Source organism: Anopheles ziemanni, chromosome 3, assembly GCF_943734765.1.
Source record: "Anopheles ziemanni chromosome 3, idAnoZiCoDA_A2_x.2, whole genome shotgun sequence".
NCBI lineage: Eukaryota > Metazoa > Arthropoda > Insecta > Diptera > Culicidae > Anopheles > Anopheles ziemanni.
In genome coordinates this window covers 12683393-12697473 of record NC_080706.1, presented here as the reverse complement: position 1 = coordinate 12697473, position 14081 = coordinate 12683393, and the positions used below count along the sequence as shown (strand labels likewise).

General features: G+C 46.2%; 1 protein-coding gene across 1 annotated transcript; it reads left to right on the top strand.

Moving 5' to 3' along the window:
* Positions 1-1876: 1876 nt before the first annotated feature.
* On the top strand, positions 1877-12718 carry LOC131284099 (uncharacterized). Its single transcript, XM_058312955.1, has 7 exons — positions 1877-1943; positions 5490-5596; positions 6332-7066; positions 8111-8493; positions 11186-11357; positions 11540-12244; positions 12320-12718. Exons 1-7 carry the CDS (start codon positions 1877-1879, stop codon positions 12716-12718), a joined length of 2568 nt encoding a protein of 855 aa, XP_058168938.1.
* Positions 12719-14081: the final 1363 nt, after the last annotated feature.

The following is a 14081-nucleotide window of genomic DNA, read 5'->3' as shown; positions in this document are numbered from 1 at the left end:
TTTATAGAATAGATTGACATAATATGGATATGTTGTAGTTTAAGAAATCAAACACGTAGTAATGCATTGTAGAGCCTGATGACACAAACGCCGATTATTTAATCGTTTTAAGAAAACTCCCTGTTATTTGAACGATTTGCTTGCTGCAATTGAATAAGCAAGTTGCTCTCCATAGCAATTATATAAAAAGCACAGTTTTATAGAGGAGGTAATTATGAGAGACAGGTTTTTTTTACAGCCAGTTCTACTTCAAATCTTAAATGTAGCAAACTCCTTTTGTTTTTGCACTCGCGCTAAGTGCTTTACACGAATAACTCAATAACATGGCTAATCTGGCAGCTAAAAACCAATTATGCATCCAAGCCGGTGCCGGCGGGCAGATCAACAGACCCGCTCAACATGCATGGGGCATAATATCACTTGGAAGCTTCTCTTCACGCTGCCCAATGGGCGATTTGTGCTCTCTTGTGTACGGACAAAAAGCATAAAATACTTCCATGTTGCTTTGTACACGTGCAATGATCATTACACGTCATACCCCATGCGCTTCATCCCCATGCCATTCCATCATTTGGCAACAGAAACATAGCTGGCGCACGTGGGTCTGCATGCACACCCGAGAGCCAAGAGGTTAGAAAAGGGCAAATTAAAATTGATTTCCATACTGTCCCGGACCGGGTGCCTGCCGGCGTGGCGGCGGAAGATATACGGACCGCGGGGGCCATTTACGTCTATCTTGTTTCGGGTCCATCAAACCCAGATGTTCGCCTTTCGGATCGTTGCCTTGTGGTGCATTAAACCGATGCCCTAAAGGGGATCGTCGTGTCGCAGTGGTATGGGAAAGAATTTGTAAACACAAGTTTTACATGTCTTCCTATGTGACGAGTGGCGAGAAATCAATGCCACACAAGTAACACGCGGTTCGGAAGCGAAATCGCCAACTAGGTCAAAAGAAAAGGTCGAGGAATAACCAGTCGATGGATGTAGGTTAAGCTTAGTAGGTATTAGTTTAGTATATCAAACTTTATTGAATAAGGTAATAATTATACCAAAGACTCGGAAGATGGAAGATTGCTCGTCTTTTTGCCATGGACAATCCTCCTTTTCACGGCAGAAGTGTTATGTTCAGTTTAAAGTGCAGTTTAATTTAGTTTAGTTTAGTTTTGCATGTAAACAGTGTTCTATGCCATATTTTAAACTAGTATCTCTACAAAGCAAGTACTTTCGAGTTACCAGAAACGGCAACCAGTTGTATCTGTTGTTTGTTTCGGTGTCTGGACATATTTTTCACTCACCTTGGGGAAGTTTGCGCACAAACAGGGCACAGTCTGTCTGGTGCGACATTGTCCAGACACGGTTGGTTAGAAAAACAACTTCTTTTTTTCTTTTCCAGAGCAGAGAAAACACACATCCTGTGACGTCAGACGAGCCGCCTGCTCTCGGTATAAATAATACCTACCGGAGGAAGGGCGGATCATTCTGTTGTTTCGAGCCCAAACTTCAAAACACTTCGCGCAAAAGATGAATCTAAAGTTCCTGTTCGCTCTGCTGTTCGCCATGGTGGCCGTCGTGTTGGGACACAAGGGCGGTGTGTCGGTTGAATCGGTGGAGTCAGCCCCATCGGCCGAGTCGGTTGAGTCTGCCGAGTCTGTGGAATCGGTCGAGCAGTAAGAAGGACGAATCGGACACCCCAGGAAGCATTCACTAAAACGGAAAACTCTCCAACGCAAAAACAAAAATTGCATGAATCTACTGACGAACTTGGTACGTTAAGTTGCGTACCAGAGTTTGAATAAATAGTTCGGCAAAAAAAATTTGTCTTGTTTCGATTGTGTCCTAAGATAAGGCATTGAAAGTGCTGCTTTCTTTAAAAATCATGGCGATCGGTTTAAGGGAGGATGAGTTCACCGGGCAGGTTCTGAGACGAGGTCAATCTGCACGAGGTAAGTAAAGTGAGTTCGACGCCGGTAATAAAACCGATCGAGTGTATCCAGCCTGCTTCGGCGAGGTGAGCGAAGGCTGTCTTGAGAAAACATTTCGGAAACGGTCAATCACGTGAGAAGTGAATTATTAACTAGACTAGTTCTACACGGGTTGATAGGAGGTGGTGTGACTTAATTTCGGAATAAATTTTCCACCCCAAACACTGATGTCTCTCCTCGAACGACTATATGCCACTATGCGTGATACGAACCGGTCGTGTCCCCGTCTGCCCGTCCGACTGAACATCTCCATCAACCCCGGCCAAGTGTAACTGTCATAAAATGTTCCGACACGCGCGTTCCACCGCCGTTACCTTGGTGACGGATTTGACTCAGTTGTGTGTATACCTTCAAGGTTCCGTTGCTCAAGTTCATTGTCTCGTGCGTTGTAAGCTTTGTTTTATCAACTGCACGGTGAAAGGAGAAGCGCAGATACCTGAACGCGTGAACTTGACGCACGGAAGTGTTGCGTGTGGATCATCATTAACCCTTTTAAGACAATATCTCTCCGAGGGTTCCGAACTGCACTGGTGAGCATCGTGCGGGTTTTGATTCAACTCTCGCCCAAATGGCTATAATTCGGGCCCTATTAAATTGAATGTCTATTTCCAAACGCTCGTAATTGCCCCGGATTACCCGCCCTCCTTTGACCCCGGCTTTCGGGTGGCTTTCGGGCTTCGGGCATCAATCAGCATCGCCGGAATGGATCGACGAGTAACGGAATCCAATCTATTCCACCCCAACCGAGCTCGCGAGCCGGCATGTTGCGTGTTCAGTCCGAAACGGTCCGCACACGGTAGGGTTATAATTTTCTATTTCAATTATTGTTTCAAATCGCACCGAGAGGCCGGCTCTCCGTCCTCCCGTCCACCGCGCTGTCGCCTCGGTGACGATGGCCGAGGTTACGGAAGAAAAACGCACGTGATAGTCACTGCGGCCGGTGGTCAGTCAAGGCCGCCATCCTTAGTCCCCGGTCAGCCGCCGCACCGTACACTCGCGAAACTTGGCGAACGTACGGGGAATTCGAGGAGCAACCGCCCGGGGTGGGGAGCGAGGAGTGAAATGGCGGAGTTGCACCCTGCGACCTATAATCACGCTGCTCTCATAAACCCCTCCTGCCGGTATGCCACTGTGGGACGGCTTCGGCTGTGGTGAGAAAGGGCACTAATTAAGGTCACCGGGTTCTGCGAAATCTGCGTCCAAAGCTAATCAGCAGCACCAACCCGGTCGGGCGACGTACTACACGACACGCCACCGTCCGGGGAGATCTGGCATGCACACTTCCTTTTGGGCCGTCGCGCCCGGTCCGGACCTCACCCGCTCGGACATTCCGATCGCTTCGCTGACGCAGGAGGGTGCCTTATGGCGGGGTCGTTCGAGAAACCCAGAAGTCACCCTGCCGGCCGCATGGTGACGGTGTTAATAAGGCACGTGGTACGTTGTGGCAGCGTTGATGGAATCGGAGGCTGAAGAGGTCTAAACAGAAAATAACAATCAATCAGCAGAATGGCGGCGTACCGGGGAGTGAACGCTATCATGTCTTAACTAACTCATTAAATCAATCATCGAAAAGGATTAGCGATTTGCTAGTTCTTCTGTTTATGTTGCTTCCTTCTTTGTCTCCGATATGCCAGTCGATTTGTCTTCATCTTTCCTGTTCCTTTCATGTTCGTTCTTTTTGAAGGTTGATGAAACCTTTACATCAAAGATATTAATTTTCAATTATGATTTCATTAAACAAAATGAATGTTTTAAAAATTTTTAGCATTTCAGTAATTTACGCATTTTTGGTTATTTTGAAGTGATACAATTAGGGTTTTAGATTTAGTTTTTTTTTTTCATTCTGATGCTTGTGTTTTTCCACTAGTTTTTGTCGAAGTAATAATGATTACTGTTTTAAAATATGATTTGGTTAAAGTACACTTTATGTGAAATTATTCCCATGCAATCAAGGGACAGTAGAAAGTGTCTTTTCATCAGTTTTCACGAGTTTGGTTGATCATTTCAGAAAGGAATATTTACTAACCGATCATTATCTCTTCTAGGTATTTCCGGTCCATTCGGGCAGTTCAGCTGGTTTTACTTTCGGGACATGACCTTTCATGTAATTTTAAAACGCGTACGATACGATTTTATCTGCGACTGAAAACTGTTTTATCTTCGCATCTGTCACTTTCGTGTACACTTCCGCAGGATTCGATTGTCAACCAGTTGGAAGGTTGTCTAACCAACGTGATCGTTAGCTCAAAGTAGCTCTCACATCCACAAGTGTTGCCGCAAACCTCAGACCGAAGCATGTTTGACAAGGTACCACCGGAAGTCCGGTTGGGCGGTTTCAATCCGTTAGACCTGTCCGCTTTCGGGTGTTGCACAGGTCTTCCACCGATCAGAGCGCACCGTTCAATTAGATCCCTTATGGAAATCCTTCCTCGAGCTGGTGCAAGTATTGTAATCATCAATCGGGCTCCTCCATTTGCTACCGATTACTCGGAATCAATGTAGTACAGGATGGGAAAAGAAACCGGTAACAACCAGGGCTCGGGAGGGCACCAAGGGTCGGTGGAACGTGACCCATTAAGTCGTGCGGATTACGGGGGTTAGGGAAACATTATGTACTGTAATTGTTACTCATTGGCACTTGTTATAGGCACAACCGGGGGGGACAGGTTCCATGCCGCGAATGCAAACATCCGAACATTCCCTATCCAAATCATCCAACATCGAAAACCCCGCGTGAAGGCTAGAAAACAATAGCACCGGCGCAGGTCAGGTTTCGTGGAGTGGCGACAGGCGATAGGATCAGCGTATCCTGCTGAGGCCGCACTTCACGCGTCGCTACACTGGCGGGCGACCACATTGGACCAAGCAGAATCTTGGCAAACCCGACCAACCCCCCCACCCAGCCCACGTTTGGCAGGAGGGTGGAGACACAGAGTACGGAGAGAGAACGGTGAATGGTCGAAAAACAGCGATCCGTGTGATGGGGTTTGATAGGTCTCCACCGAGGGGGAGGCCGGTTGGAGGCCGGACTGATGGCCAATTACTACCGTTAGAGAGGGGAGGAGGGAGGCAAAATGACGTGTGTCGGATCTATTAGAGACCGTACAGCTAGCGGTACCGGTAACGTACGCGCTCGTTAGCGTTTAGTTCTATGGCGCGCTCGGTCGCGTAAGGATCGTTCAGGATCGCGTTAGGAAACACTCGGGAAAAACGAAAAAGACCCATGCGATCAGTTCACTTTGTTCTCACTATCTGAGTCGAACGCGTTTCCGTACCCTTTTTACTGTTGTAATTTTAATTGTGTGATTCCTAAAAGTTTAAAAAGAATCATGTTTGATTGTATATACAGATAAAAGGATCGTGTTAGGAAACACTCGGAAAAGCGAAAAAGACCCGTGCAATCTGTTCACTTAGCTGGGAGTATCTGAGTGGATAGAGTTTCCGTGAAAGAAATAAAAAAAAAACAAAACATGCAGATGAGGCTTTCGCTTACGGTGTTTTTACTAGTGATTTTTCCGATTGTGGTAAAATGTGGGTACCGTTATGAAAAGGCCACGTCAAACAGTATCGACGGCCCGTTTCGGGTCGATGAGGAAGACGCCTACCTTACGGTGGTAAGTGAAGTAGTGAAGTATCGTTTATACCAAAAGAATATGCGAAACAAAGTGTGCCATTCATTTTGCTATGGACTGTGAACTGTGAATAGAGAGTTTGGACCGGAAGAAAACGAATGAAGAAAAATGGTTTGGTTGTGAATAAAGTAGCCTTCAAAAAGTGTGTTTATTCAGTTGGAAGAAAAAGGTTAATGTTATAAGCAAAGAACAAAAGAAAATGCTTTGGAACACTAAGCCTGACTCGTTCCTGTGCCTGAAGGGTACTGTAGTGTAAGGAAACCTAAGTCATAGTTTCTTATTATTCGTTAAGCGTTTCAAAGTTCATCAAATAAATTGAAGTTTTGAGGGAATGTATTTTTTGAAAACAAAACTGAAAACAAAAAGACAAAATAAGCTCAATTTCAATTATTTGAACATCAAATTGATTCGTGAAATATTTTTGACTCTATGCAAATGTAAGAGATCATTTAAAAAAATAACAGTAACATCTCGTCGATTTACATCGGAACTCTATTAAATATCTTACAGAATAGTCGGAAAAACTATGTTTTTTATGTTAAAGAAGTTGGATTATTTTCGAAGATTAAAAAAAAATTAATACGATGTTTCAAATGTTTGTGTGTGGTAACAGAAAGTGTAAACTAATTATTATTAGTGTCCGATATTCTGCACTGCAGAATAATGTGTGAAGAAATCTCACTCTAGTTAAGTGATTCTCGATCTGTCTTACCGCAGCCTCAGCTCGTGTGGAAGTACGGCTACCAGATCGAGGTTCACGAAGTGCAGACGGAGGACGGCTACTTGCTGGACCTGTACCGCATCCCTGGCCGCCGGGCCGCCTCCGGTCAGCCGTCCCAGCGTGCCTTCCGGAACGCTCCCGTTTTGCTGATGCACTCGCTGCTGAGCAGTTGCGCCGACTGGGTGCTGATGGGCCCGGGCCGTGCCCTGGCCTACCTGCTGGCCGACAGTGGGTTTGACGTGTGGATGGGCAACGCGCGGGGCACTCGGTACTCGCGCAAGCACCTGCTCCACCATCCGGACCGGGCGGGCGGCAAGTTCTGGCGCTTCTCCTGGCACGAGATCGGCCTGTACGACGTGCCGGCACTGATCGACCACGTGCTGGCCGTTACGGGCCGACCCCGGTTGCACTACGTCGGCTTCTCCCAGGGCACGATGGTGTTCTTCGTGATGATGTCCCATCGGCCGGCGTACAACGCCAAGGTGATCGATATGCAGGCCATCTCGCCCTCGGTCTACATGTACCGGCTCGAGGGACGGATCGTGCGCTCGTTCGTGCGGTCAGCGGACCCGCTGGTGGACGCCCTCGATGCCGCCGGACGTTACGAGATCCTGCCGAACAATCGGCTCTTCGCGCCCCTTTCGCAGCTCGCGTGCGCCAACTCGAACGTCACGCTCTGCCGGGAGCTGATCTACGATGTGGCCGGTCGGAACCCGCCCCAGGTGGACGATGTAAGTTTAGTGAGATGATTCTTTTAATCCTAATGGATCCTTTCCGAAAAATTCTTGTTTAAGGATTCCTTTTGCTACTAACAAGGTTTATGGTCTCTACTTTTACTTTTTACTTTTTTTTTTCTACTACTACTCTGTGTGATAATTGTTGAAAAGTAACGATGGCTATATTCATTTCAATGTTTTCGTTTTTCAGTCTTTTTTTCTTTTTAGATAATTTGTTCCCTTTCCACTGTTGATTCAATGTTTGATTCCTAAAGTTGTTAAACAATCTTGTTTGCTTGTATATACAAATGGAAGTATGTGTCTATTTTAGTTTAGATTAAAAAGGACTCACTACTAACTTGAAGTAAGTAGTCTTGTCTCAACAACTACAAGTAAAATAGGTTAAATACTTATAAAATTTCGCAATTTGTGTAAAAAGATCATAATTTAGAATCATTCTTCTTCTTCTTCTTGGCGTAACGACCTCTTGGTCATGCCTGCCCGTTAAGGGCTTACTAGATTTTTTTCCCTTTGACTACGTGGATAGTCCTCCCGTACAGGGGAGGGTCCGGTCTCGGTTGGAATCGAACCCACGCCGTCGAGGTTATTAGCCCTAGCGGTCATGGGCCGATTTTCTAACCGGTGCTACCGCTCGGCTGTCGCGGAACTCCTATTAAAATACATTGACCAAACCAAATATTGTTGGTTATATTCTTTGCTTATTTCAATTCTCGTTTATTTAACGTTCAGACACAGACCACAGACGACAGACTTAACGAGACAAACCAACTACAGACGGTAGACGATAGACAAGACGATAGATGAACAATACTCTTAGCATTTTCATCAGAGTCATCTACTAGATAACTATAGACTACTAGATTGTTGAAGTTGTAATCGATAACTCAACAAATATTTCTTCTCTTACCGCTTCACTTAATTTCTGGAGGGAAATTTGCAATTTCAACAGTAAACCTTTTTGTCCAATCGAAAAAGAATATAATAGAATTCAAAGAATTATGTTTAACATCTTTCTACATTTCATGTCTCCCCCGGCAGAAGCTGCTACGAGTGTTCCTGGGTCACTTCCCGGCTGGCGCTTCCCTTCGCCAACTGCATCACTTCTCGCAGATAATCCGAACCGGCCGATTCGCCCAGTACAGCCCGGCATCCCTGAACGACCGGGGGAAACGGTTAGGTCACCAGCGGGCTTCCCTACCACCGCTCTACAACCTCACCCGGGCCCTCGTACCGGTCGTGGTGTACTACGGTCTGAACGATCACGTCGTCAACTACCGGGACGCACTGCAGCTCGCCGACGAGGTCCCCAATCTGGCCGGAGTGTACCAGATCACCGACCGGCTGTTCACCCACAGCGATTTCATACTGGCCCGGAATGCGGCACGGTTGCTGAACGCACCCTTGCTGCAGGAGCTCGATCAGTACGATCGGCAGCAGTTTTTCTAGTACCTCGCACCCTCGGGTCATTTGTTGGGAGGTGTTGTGTACCATTCCGTGAATCACAATTCCGGGAAACTCCTCAACTCTGATTAACACGGCCTCCCGGGTTATCACAAGGGCATTAATTAACGATATATCTACCCCAGCCGGAAGCCCATCGGCACCGGCAACTTATGACGCGATCAGTCACGAAAACGACACCGACTCGTGTCGATTGGCGTCAATGTTGCCGTGGCACGAGCATCGCGGAGCGGGCGTGATCCGTTAAAATTGCAAGCTTTCCGCAAAAGCTTCCCATCACCGGCGGATGTCATCATCTCCGCGGTGTAGCATGAATGGGCGTCCCGTTTAATGGCTGCCATTTGTTCGCTAATCGGTCGCCTAAGGGTTCGGGCGGACCGGGGATCGTCTACGGTTATAATTGAATTGTAGGTTAGCAACCGCCAACCGATAGCCCACACGCGGCGGTGATTGATTATCGTGGTGCAGCCGACCGGTGCGATTAATTTCCTGGATTCCCTTCCGTCTGCTCGCGCGCCCGCCAGCCAGTTATCAGAAGAACCGGTCCCCCAAGCGCAGCATAATCACATACGGCCGATGCGGTGACCTTAAACTTGAACGGGATCGCAGCAACGCGCTGCCGGAAGCTGTCAACGTGTTTCGTCAAATCTTGCACCGACGGTATTTTGTGTGTTTGTTTTTTTGGAGGTTTGTTTGGATAATCTATTCGGCGACTGGTTGTTGGATAAATAGCCTACTAACGAGACAACCGGCTTGGTGCAACGTTAACAACTGGATAGAGTCCATCCCCCTTAACGGACGGTCAGTAGAAGGCGGAAACTTAACGACTGGTTTTTTTTCTTAGAAAAGATTTATTTAAACTGAAGCCATTTCGTTAATAGTATGGTAATTACCTAAACATTTCGCAGATCGTTTGGGAGCCATTCTACAGGCAGTAGGCTAATATTTTTATTTGCAGTGTACATTTGTATATTTTTATAATGATAGTATAAGAGATTAATAAAGATTTTTAAGGTTCCATGAAGGGCAAAACAATAGAAGTGATAGATTTATCTGTGAAAAGTATGAAACCGAAAAACTGTGGTAATAAAACGCAAAAGTAGGTAAAACATAAACGAAGAAACATATCGAAGGTACACAAGCAAGGTCTAATTTCAGCAAAAGTTCCAACAAGCGATGTGAATGTGAAGCACTGAAGGAGACCCCCAATATTTTGCCCTTTGCCAATGCTTATCTGAACCGAATCAAGAAAAACCAAAACCCATCGAAGGTCGACACGCAAATCTTTTGATATGCCGCCACAATGCCGTTGCGAACGTTTACGACTAATTATGCTGCAACAAAGCGAGCGCTTTATGAATGAAGATAATCTACTTCCATTTTTCATAATTTGACACGTCGGCGCGTGTACTTGAGTCGAGCATCGCTGGCTACTTACATATGAGAATGGACAGCTGAAAGCTTTTGAGAAAGCTTTACCGCAGCCGGAAAGCTCAGGTTTAAGTACATTCCATTCGATGATCGCGCTGAATGCGGATTTATCACGCGCGATCGATCGTTCGAATGGAATGTCCGTTGAACTTTGGTAGTGGATGCAAAGCTTGGTATATAGTATTAGTGGTGGCATGAGTTTATTCGCACGGATAATTAAGGAACACATCCGGTGTATGTTTATTGACTTAATCCTACACATAAGATAGGAATTTTCATCATTGCATCAACAGGAATTTAAATATGCCAAAAACAGTACAAAAACAACTCCTTCTAAACTCATCTATTGAAATGTAAAACTATGCAGCTGTACAACTCGATCCAGTTGTGCTAAATAAACAAATCTTTTGTCATATAAAACTATACAGCATGCTATGAATAATAATGTTAGGTGACAGGCGAACAATTTTCGCTCAATCAACACTACAAAACCCTACACCCATCCTACTGGCATGTCGTCACGAGAAGCTTTTACAACAAGGATGTCAAGCGTGAATTTCTAGGTCAACTCTGGTTGCATATCTCCGTTACAACAAACATGTTACGACCGTTGCAAACGACCTTACCCTTCGTCGTGCGTCGTGTCCACTCACCTTGACTTTCATCAACCAGCAATTCGCGCGCCAACTGTGAGATCAGTGAACGAGTAGCAACGTCACACCAGGCCAGGGGTACGGCAACTCGCAGGAAATTTATGTACGAAGTGACTAAGAAACGTGACCAACGGGGGGCAATGGAGCTCGTCAGATGGTTGCTTGCATTATCAGGTAGGTCAGTTGAATTTAGTATTTTTTTTGTAATGTATAATGCTAGGTTTAGATAAATATTTAAATCACCCTGTATCATATAAATATGAATATCAAACAACACTACATCCCCATATGGTAGAAATCTAAGACCAAAACAAGCCAATGATTCATTATCAACTACTCACCGTACTTCGCTTACATTAGAACGTTTCGCTCAACCCGTGCTACCCACCTAGAACTTCCTGGGTTCGTGAGAATGCCTTAGTAGTTGCTCACTCGCAACGATCTTGCAATGATGAAAATCTAAGTACACGACCGATCGGACCGTAGTTCTCCGACTGTCGGGCACTGGAACACATCGTGCCTGAGACGCTAGACGCATAATGTATCGTGCAATCGAACGCACGATAAGCGTTGGTGGACTGTTTTCGTCCCTTCTGGTGCTTCCGGTCGCATCCATTCTGCCGGGTGTCGGTGCTGAACTCCAGACGACAAATAGTGCACTGGATGATCGTCGAACGGGGAGTATCAACGATTTTAAGAGCTATTTTGCGATCGATTTGGAAGATGGCGAATTGCGCACGGTAAGCGATACGGGATGAAAATAAAAAACGGTGAAGTTTTGTAAATTGTGTAAGAACCTAACCATAGTGTTGCTTCAATTTTGTTCCCAAAGAATATGTGAACACCGTGTGAAATGTGTTAATATTAGTGTTGATTGTGTTTATGATGTAAGTTAACGTGCGTTTCGTGGCGTCATTCACAGCCCGAATTGATCGCCAAGTATGGCTATCCCGTCGAGAGCCACGAAGCGACGAGCGCCGACGGTTACATCATCTCGGTGACCCGCATCCCCCCGAAGAAGGTGCTCCATCCCTGGCCGATCCTGCTCGTGCACGGTCTGCTGGCCAGCTCTGCCGACTTCCTGATCATCGGACCGAACAACAGCCTTGCCTATCTGCTCGCCGATCGCGGTTACGATGTGTGGTTGGCGGATATGCGCGGAAATCGGTACTCCCAGAAGCACGCCCGGCTGTCCAGCGAGTCTCCGGAGTACTGGGACTTTACCTGGCACGAAATGGGCTACTACGATCTGCCGGCCGTTATCGACCTCATCCTACGACGGACGGGCGCTCGGCAGCTGGACTACATCGGTCACTCGCAGGGCACAACCGTGTTCTTCGTGATGGCCTCCAGCCGACCGGAGTACAACGAAAGGATCGCTCACATGTACGCACTGTCGCCGGCGGTTTTCATTTCGCACATGCGCAGCCCACTGGCCCGGTGGATGGTCGGGATCGGGGACGCTCTTAGGAGCCTGTTCGATACGCTCGGGATTCACCAGTTTCTGCCACACAGCGCCGGCCAGCTGCAGATCTCAAAGATGCTCTGCCCGCTCGACGATCCGGGTAACCTATGCATACAGATCGTGAGCATGACCGTTGGACCGAACCCCAAAATGATGGACATGGTAGGGACGCCGGGATTAACTACTACGGGGTTGGGTGTTCATATTTACATCCCTTCATCTGCTCGTTCCCTCCAGGTGGCAATGCAGGTCCTTGTGGGGCATGATCCTTCCGGTGCGTCCGTCAAACAGCTGCTACACTACGCCCAGCTGTGCCGCAGCGGCAAGTTCCGGCAGTTTGACTACGGTCGGCGCAACAACACCGAACGCTACAGCCACTGGAAGCCGCCGGCGTACAATCTAAGCGCGATCACGGCCCCGTTGACGATCTTCTACGCGCGAAACGATTGGCTGATCGATCCGAGGAACGTACTCCGATTGGCCCGGCTGCTGCCCAAGGAACCGACGGTGCATCTGGTGGAGGACGACAACTTCAACCATCTCGACTTTACCATGGCCAAGAATGCCCGCGCGATGGTGTACGAGCGGATATTGAGCCATCTGGTGGACCGCGAAAAAGCTGTCGGAAACCGGTAGGAAGCAAACGGAGTGAGTAACAGCGAAAGATCCCTTTTGACATGCTGTTAGATGACTTTAACGATATTCCAAACAATTTATTGCACACTTTATCGTTATCTAAGATGATCTTTTATCTGTGAAACTAAGTCAAACTACAAATTAGCCACCGCCCGAACGGTCGTTCGTTACAATTCCAATCCTCCGTGGCAACCAAAACAATTGTCTAACAAAATTCCATTTCCGCCGAGTACTACCTAGAAGCAATGGGGAACATATTGGTGGCCTATAATCAGCTCATCGTACACTTCCTGACCTGCCTAGTAGTCGATTGTTTTCCCTCGGTCCGTTAGAACAGCAATAGGGAGGGGTAAAAATAAACCGGTGGATATGATTAGGTAACGATCGCAGGTTCACCATGGTTCACGATGGGAAACTGATCGATTTACTGCTTTCGTGTAGCTAGGCAGTTAAGCTAGAGGGTGGTATGTATTTGCATTCGTATGGTGAGATTAGCGCGATAACGATCGGTTACACATGATTTGCGCTCATCAGCATTTTCCGACTTTTTTTTTTGTACTTCTAATGGTGCTGCAATCATCTTACAATAACCTGTTCAGATTTCTCTTTCACACGGTGTATTTATGGTTAGCGTTGCAGGGAAAATGTCGTCGGAATTGGGAGAAAATTGCCTGCAAGTAGACAGCATCGCCAATTTTGGCATCAGGCCGGATAAAGAATGCTGCTCAATCATTCTATTTACTTCATTCCAACAGACTTGACGCATAGCATTTCCTTCCAGGATTCTGTAGCAAGTTACATCTAGCTTAAACTACATTATAATTAAGAAATAACTAAGCTAAATCAAGAGTAGAGAGAGAATCGGTTCAGTTCGAAATCAGTTCGAATTCTACAAGTGGTACATCATGTAAGCGATTTGTTTTTACAAACTACCAGCTACAGAATGTAGAGTTCCATATTACATAATTGAACAAACAAATTAAATAATCAAACACATAATACACAAACCCGCATACATTTCCAGACACAACTATTAAAACTGTTTTTAATGATATAACTAGTTCACAGACACGATACTCTAGTTTTGTAGAAAATATAATTTAGCCAAGCTTTAAGATGTAAAATATTACTATGGTACTGTAAAAAGTTTTTATCTTTAAGTAAAATAAAAATTGACTACTTGATACACAGTGCACCGTAAGCCAAATCAGCTGCAGTGAAGGAGAAGCCTAAGCAAACAGCATCCAAGCAAGTTCCACTTTTAAACGGTAATTTCCTTCATTTCCCTTCAAAACAAACATCCCAACCAAAACTTCCCTACGTAAGCCCCACCATTTTCGCTCAGCGTACTAACTTTACCCTG